Below are 7,908 nucleotides of genomic sequence, written 5' to 3' on the forward strand. Positions count from 1 at the left end.
TCCAAGCCAGGCTTCAGCAATATGTGAACCATGAACTTCCTGATGTTCAAGCTGGTTTTAGAAAAGGCAGAGGAACCAGAGATCAAATTGCCAACATCTGCTGGATCATGGAAAAAGCAAGAGAGTTCAAGAAAAACATCTATTTCTGCTTTATTGACTATGCCAAGACCTTTGACTGTGTGGATCACAATAAACTGTGGAAAATTCTTCAAGAGATGGGAATACCAGACCACCTGACCTGCCTCTTGAGAAATTTGCATGCAGGTCAGGAAGCAACAGTTAGAACTGGACATGGAACAACAGACTGGTTCCAAATAGGAAAAGGAAAAAGTTGGCTTAAAGCTCAACATTCAGAAAATGAAGATCATGGCATCCGGTCCCACCACTTCATGGGAAATAGATGGGGAAACAGTGGAAACAGTGTCAGACTTTATTTTTCTGGGCTCCAAAATCACTGCAGATGGTGACTGCGGCCATGAAATTAAAAGACGCTTTCTCCTTGGAAGGAAAGTTATGACTGACCTAGATAGCATATTCAAAAGCAGAGACATTACTTTGCCCACAAAGGTTCGTCTAGTCAAGGCTATGGTTTTTCCTGTGGTCATGTATGGATGTGAGAGTTGGACTGTGAAGAAGGCTGAGTGCCAAAGAATTGATGCTTTTGAACTGTGTGGTGTTGGAGAAGGCTCTTGAGAGTCCCTTGGACTGCAAGGAGATCCAACCAGTCCATTTTGAAGGAGATCAGCCCTGGGATTTCTTTGGAAGGAATGATGCTAAAGCTGAAACTGCAGTACTTGGGCCACCTCATGTGAAGAGTTGACTTACTGGAAAAGACTCTGATGCTGGGAGGGATTGGGGGCAGGAGGAGAAGGGGACGACAGAGGATGAGATGGCTGGATGGCATCACTGACTCGATGGACATGAGTCTGAGTGAACTCCAGGAGTTGGTGATGGACAGGGAGGCCTGGCGTGCTGCGATTCATGGGGTTGCAAAGAGTCGGACACGACTGAGCGACTGATCTGATCTGATCTGAAGATATACAAACAGTTCCTGAGTTAGAATTTTTCAGCTTTACAGTGGTGTGAAGAAATACACATTCAGTAGAAACCGTACTTTGAATTTTTTTCTTTTCTCAGACTCGTGACATGTAGGGTAATGTTAATATTCTCTCACGATGCTGGGCAGTGGCAGTGAGCCACAGCTCCCAGTCTTGCACACAATCATGAGGGTAAACAGCAGATACTCTTAAACCGTTCAGTTCCCACTCAACCGATCTGTTTTCGCTTTCAGTACAGTATTCAATAAATTGTGGAGAATATTTAACACTTTATTTTAAAGTAGATTTTGCCCAACTGTTGACTAACGTAAGTGTCCTGAGCACGTTTAAGTGTGGCTAAGCTAAGCTATGATGTTTGGTAGGTCGGGTACATTAAACATAGTTTTGACTTAGGATATTTTCAATTTACAATGGGTTTATCAAGATGCAGCCGCACTGTAAGGCAAGGAAGATCTGTATAGAACAACTTTAATCAAGAGAAGATTGAGAAACACCAAAAGAGATAAGAAAAAAACCCAAGCATTTTGTTAAATGATGAAAAAAAGATGATAAAAATAATAGAAGTTTAAGTCATGAAAATAGAATCATCATTCTTAAATTATTTTACACCCTTCACGTTCAGATTTAATGATGCCTACCTTTTTTTTTGTAGAAAATTTTGACTGTTATTCACACTATCATATTTTATAACAAAATATATCACATGTACACTCTAATTTTGCTTGCTTTTATTATGATACATATGATGCACACCATTTTAATTACCTGAACTTATGATTTTTGTATGTTTTAGATTTACCAGAGAGTTGCAAAGTTACACAGGGAGTTGCCATGTACCTCTTACCCTGTTACCTCGTCTTGTTCACATCTTACATCATATACACAATTTAAAGAATACGAATTATTATTTTTAAAAAATACACATCTGAACATGCATTTCCAAGCTAAGAAAGATAACATTACCAGCATCCATTTGTCCTTCCATCATCACATCTCTTCATGTTCCCCATTGAATGGGGCTTTTATTCCTCCCTTCATGTATTAAGCTGTTCCTAAGTCCCTAAACAATACACTGTGGAAACTTCCATAATAAAACTTCAACTTTAGGGCTTTTATTTAGATGACCAGTCTTAAGTTTACTTAGGCAATATCTCTGTTTGTTCAATCGTCTTCTCAATTGGCGTCCTTAAGTACTAAAGTATGTTTGATTCTGGCATGAGATTCTGACTTCCGTGGTGGCTCAGACAGTAAAGCGTCTGTCTACAATGGGGGAGACCTGGGTTCGATTCCTGGATCAGGAAGATTCCCTGGGGAAGGAAATGGCAACCCACTCCAGTATTCTTGCCTAGAAAATCCCATGGTGGACAGAGGAGCCTGCACCAGGGGTCCTCTGTCCACGGGGTCGCAAAGAGTCAGAGGCGACTGAGCGAGATTCTACTCATCAGTAAATATACACCTTGTGAACCCCAGGGCACCCTAATATTTCCAGGACTGGGAGCATGGGTCCAGAGAAAAGCAGGGGGCCTCCTGCTGCCATGGTTCTGCCTCCTCCTCCAGGCCTCGTTCTTCCAGGACCTGGGGGAGGAGGGGTGCCTCCTCCTGGAAACCCAAGTAGGTCTTTGGGGTGAGAATTCTGGATTCTGGGAGTGGCCTGGAGGGGAGAAGTTCCACGTGGGCCCATCACCTGACCTTGTGAGGCCTCCCAGTGCTATGGGCAGAATCATGGCTGGAGGAAGGCTAGAACAGGGGCCCCTAAAGGGCAGACTGGTTCAGGGACCCTCATTGCCTGAGTGGTACTGGCAGTGGGGTGACCAGCTCTCCCTGGTTTTAACACTGAACACCTGCAGTCCTGGAAATAGCCTCTCCACTTCCCTCCTGAGAGCTAACTTGACAGTTGGCTACCTTAGGAAACCTCTCCTGTGCAGACGAAAGTTCCCTTTATTCCTGGGGTCTGTTTTATCTAGATGGAAAGCTTTTCTTAGGTAACCAGTTTGTCTTCAAGTAAATAAATATCCCATGTTCTGAGACACTTCCAATCCATTCTTCTTTGTTTCTCTCCAAATTCAACTGCAAATTCCTCGGTATCAGTAGTCAGTCTAGCCTGTTACCTGACTTCATTGCCACTGTGCAAAGGGCAGTCTGTCCCACCAGCCTTGGTTGGATCTGTTTTCTGTGTCAGGCTTGGAGGTGACAATTGGGAGAGCGGGCTGCTTGGGGCTCACAGCGCTCTGCATATACCATGCCAAATACCACGCTCTGCCGCCACTGTTTACTTTTTCTCCTTCCTCAAAGGTATGCTTTCCAAAAAATTACTGAGGTCAGCTTTTATCTTTTATTTATAAACCATAAATTTTAAATCCGGGTCCTCCGGATTTAAATGGAGGAAAGTCTAACTTCTAGGAATTCCCCTACGCCGGTCTTCGTGTGATGGAATAACACTGTGAAGCACAAGCTAGAAACACTAGACTGTGTGCAGAATCCTCACACTCCCGCTTGTATAAATCAGACACTGTCCATCTAGGGAAGGGGCTACACCACCATGAAGTCATACCGGCATCTTCTGGCACACGCAGTGATGATGTATCTGCCATCCTCAGAGGGGCTTAACATGCTGCCCGCTTCTGGTAATGCAGCCATCCATTAATTCAGCATAAAGAATTCCCCAGAAATCTTCATATTTTAGAACTTACATCTCAAACCAGTTCAGTCCTGAGCCTGTCTCTGCCGTTGCATTGTATTAACCTGTAGATGTCTGTTATCACAGGCTAATGAGGCTAACCTGGGGTGAACCCTTCTTTGTTCTTGAGAATCTCTTGCTTATTAAACAGTGTAGCCAGGAATGTGAAGGGCCTTGCAATATGACCGCTGTGCACTCTGTAACATTCCATGACCTCTCCTTGTGATGATGAGTTTGCTTAGTTTTGTCCCCTAGAGGCATATCACACCATTTATTTTATTCTGAAATAGTTTGAAATGTGTCAGGAAACACCACCTGGAGAAAAGGAGATTAGCAGAGCTGTTTATATTCCTGGCATATTGTAGTTGCCCCCAAATATTATTGAACTATTATCCTCTTGGTTTTTATGTTAACATTCTTAATTGGTTAATAACTCATCTAGAAAGCACATCCAGATTATGGTAACCATATCCTGTACCATAGGAGGATTTTAAGCACTGAAATCGAGTATAGAATCATGTACAATATAAATGCTCATGAAGGTTTCATCACCTTTTCTTGCTATACTAAATTTTAAATTTCAGCATCTCCATTACTTAAAGTATAATATTTCACCATGCCTGATAACAGTTTAAATATGAATCCCGGCCTTTCCTTTGCCAGGTTAAATGTATTTTGTTAGGAAAACAAAGCATTAAGGAGAAATATCTGCAGTCAAAATATTTAATTATAATGGAAACTCCCAGGTAGAAAACGAGCATGGATTGTACAGGAATTAGCAAGTTGCTGATTCATTTCTTATTCTTTGAAATTGTAACAGTGGTTGACAACCATAACGGCAAAGAAAGATTAATGAAAAATACATAAGTATAATATATGTGTTCATACTCCATAAAATTGTTTATTTCACTTGGATAGAGAAATAGAACATCATTAAACTCCAGACAATAATAGTTAATATTATAGTTCTTTATTATTAAAATAATTAGAAACAGGTCTTAGATAAATGTTAGGAAGAACTCAGTGTAAGTGGAGCATTTTTTTATGCGGCAGAGAATAAATAAAGTCAAACAGTGAAATGTTTTTGACATTAAGTCATTATGATTTATTAAAATGCAAGTATATGTGGCTCTTACATGCAAATGAAAAGTATTTAATTAAATAAATAGTTGTAATTTTATTCCAAGTCATTGTAGCTCCTTTTCCAAATAGCCTTCCACAGAAAGGTATTTCACCATTACTAATTTATCTTTTCTTATCTACAGTGCACATTTTCATCCTTTAAGCTCCTTTTTTTTTTTTTGCATCCCCAAAGACTTAAGTCCCTGAGTTTAAGTTATACATAATTTAACACTGCTGGCTGACATGTGAGGATCCTGGAGCTGATTTGTGTATTTCTACAACTGAGATCAAGTCGGTATACTTGCACATAATTATTGAAACAGTAGTCATTTCCTGTGAATCCTGTGGTATCATAATAAAGAGAAATGCATTGTATGAATTGTACTTTGTAATTTAGATCAAATGAATAATGACTGCAATGGGCTTTCCTCTCTGTTTTAATTTAATAATCAAATGCCTATTTTTTTAAAAAAAAACTTATTTTAGTGAAGATACTGAGTCCTGATTCACCATGATGTATCCTGACCAACTTTGGTTTTGTTTTTATCAGGTTGTCCTGACAGCAGCTTTGGATCCAAATGTAAAAGTCCACTCGGTGGGTTCCAGGGATGCATGAGACTCATCTCCATCCGTCACGAGGTGGTAGATCTGATTTCACTTCAGCCGGGGGCCCTTGGGAACTTCAGCGACCTTCAGATAGACTCCTGTGGAATCACAGACAGGTAGGGGCAGTCTCCCTTCTTTATGTTGACTTGTCTATTTTCAGACTTCTGGCAGCATGTTGAAATTAGTAGATAAACATTTTATCTTTTTCTCACCATCATCTGTTCCACAGGAAATAGATAATATTTGCATTAGAAATAAAATATGCTTTTAGTTTTATGCTTATTTCCAGTGATAACATTTGGGTAGAAGATATGACCATATTATTTACATGTACAAATAGCTACCAGTCCCCAAAAGATGATGGTGATGCTGCTGTAATTTTAAGGACATATAAATGTATAAAAAATATGATTAAACCCAATCACTTAGGATACCCTAACAGTAACAGAGACCATCAGGGGCCAGTAAACCAGAGACCTATGTGGTTAGTTGTCAGACTGGCTTTTGCTTCCCTGACAGCTGAATAATATTACAGAGACTACTGCTGCTGCTAAGTCACTTCAGTCGTGTCCGACTCTGTGCGACCCCATAGATGGCAGCCCACCAGGCTCCCCCATCCCTGGGATTCTCCAGGCAAGAACACTGGAGTGTGTTGCCATTTCCTTCTCCAATGCATGAAAGTGAAAAGTGAAAGTGAAGTCGCTCAGTTGTGTCCGACTCTTAGCGACCCCATGGACTGCAGCCCACCAGGCTCCTCCATCCATGGGATTTTCCAGGCAAGAGTACTGGAGTGGAGTGCCATTGCCTTCTCCAATTACAGAGACACAGGAACTTAATTGGTTGCTGTGGTCCTAATGTGTGCCTTTAAGAATACATTACCATCTTCTCTGCAGGGAAAATGAAGAGGAAACTTCCCTGTGGAAAAGTTTTGGAGCCATCGTATTGATGAGGGTATAAGGATGATCCACTAGTTTCAATAGGCATTCCAGTGTAGGGCATGAAGGGCATGACAGGACAAGACTTGGGGGTTCATTGTAGACGACATTACTTTTAATACAGTAGTTGATAGTTAATAGTTTAAAAGTGTTTTTAGGCATGGGCAACTGTAGCAAAATAATCTTGCCACTCATGAAGGCATTTATTTTTAATTATTGAGTTCAATGAAATATGGCAATTCCGATTAAAAAAAAATAAAGCAATGTGACAAACTTAACCCAGCATGTAGTCATGTTCAGTATATATTTTGAGAAAATACATTAATTCTGAGTTCTAAAAATAATTTTCTATTTGTATGAAACATTTTGTCAACATAAACACACATCTGTTACATCTGAAGACCATTTACTGTATCACTGTCTGTTGATGCTGTTTTGAACACTGGTAGATACTATGTCTGGAGACGGCAATGGCAACCCACTCTGGTACTCTTGCCTGGAAAGTCCCATGGATGGAGGAGAGAGTCGGACATGACTGAGTGACTCACTTTCACTTTTCACTTTCATGCATTGGAGAAGGAAATGGCAACCCACTCCAGTGTTCTTGCCTGGAGAATCCCAGGGATGGGGGAGCCTGGTGGGCTGCCGTCTATGGGGTCGCACAGAGTCGGACATGACTGAAGCGACTTAGCAGCAGCAGATACTATGTCATATGTAGAAAAAAATCATTATGATCTAACTTAGTAATGTATTAGGACATCATTTCCTCTCTATGAATATGTACTTATTTAACTCAATTTGTAGATAAAATGGTTCTTTCTATAATGAAAGATAATATGTAAGGGAGAATTGAGATGATAAACCTCAATTGGGTTGATGTGGGGAATAACAGTGACCATCCCCATAGTTACAGCCACACCAGCTTGGGATCATCAATCCTGATTTGGAGGAAGGCCTGTAGCAAGGTACCCTGGGTCGCTCTCACAGAAGCAGGGAGCTCACCCTCAGTGGGTAATAGCCTCCAGGGACCGGCGGGAAGGTTCAGTCATCCACACTAGCAGTGATGGTCATGTTAAAATTGGGAAGATCCTGTTAGCAAAACGTGAAGTTCCCAATCTTAGTTTTTACAAAAGGAGATGGCAGAAACTTTAAGAATATGTTCTTAACAAATTTTGTAATTTATTTTTTATTCTGGGGTGAATGAGAGCATTTCAAGCCTTGGTCTCATTATAACTTTCCATTTAAATTCTAAAAAGCATCAGTTATTTGATCAGGGTGATTTGAGCTGATACCAGAAGCTCTTTAACTTTTTTTGTCTGTGGCGCCTTATGCATTTCAGTGGTTTTTTTTCAGTGCTCTGAGTCAAAAGGGACAACTCATGCTTTCATTTAAACAGTTACTTGGTTCCAGGCAACTTTATAAGTGTTTATGTCCTAACAATTTAGAAACCTTTTGAAAAAGTTATTTATACATTTATTTTATATATATATATATATATAATTAGAAAAAA

At 40.3% G+C, this 7,908-nt stretch overlaps 1 protein-coding gene across 1 annotated transcript in view; it reads left to right on the top strand.

Moving 5' to 3' along the window:
- Positions 1-7,908, top strand: part of CNTNAP4 (contactin associated protein-like 4) — a 288,255-nt gene that overhangs the window by 192,985 nt on the left and 87,362 nt on the right. Inside the window, exon 10 of the mRNA XM_010850772.1 lies at positions 5,408-5,579. Within this exon, the coding sequence (XP_010849074.1) occupies positions 5,408-5,579 (172 nt within the window). The remainder of the gene's footprint in view (positions 1-5,407; positions 5,580-7,908) is intronic.

This window comes from Bison bison, unplaced genomic scaffold, assembly GCF_000754665.1.
Source record: "Bison bison bison isolate TAMUID 2011002044 unplaced genomic scaffold, Bison_UMD1.0 scf7180017864295, whole genome shotgun sequence".
NCBI classification, from domain to species: domain Eukaryota; kingdom Metazoa; phylum Chordata; class Mammalia; order Artiodactyla; family Bovidae; genus Bison; species Bison bison.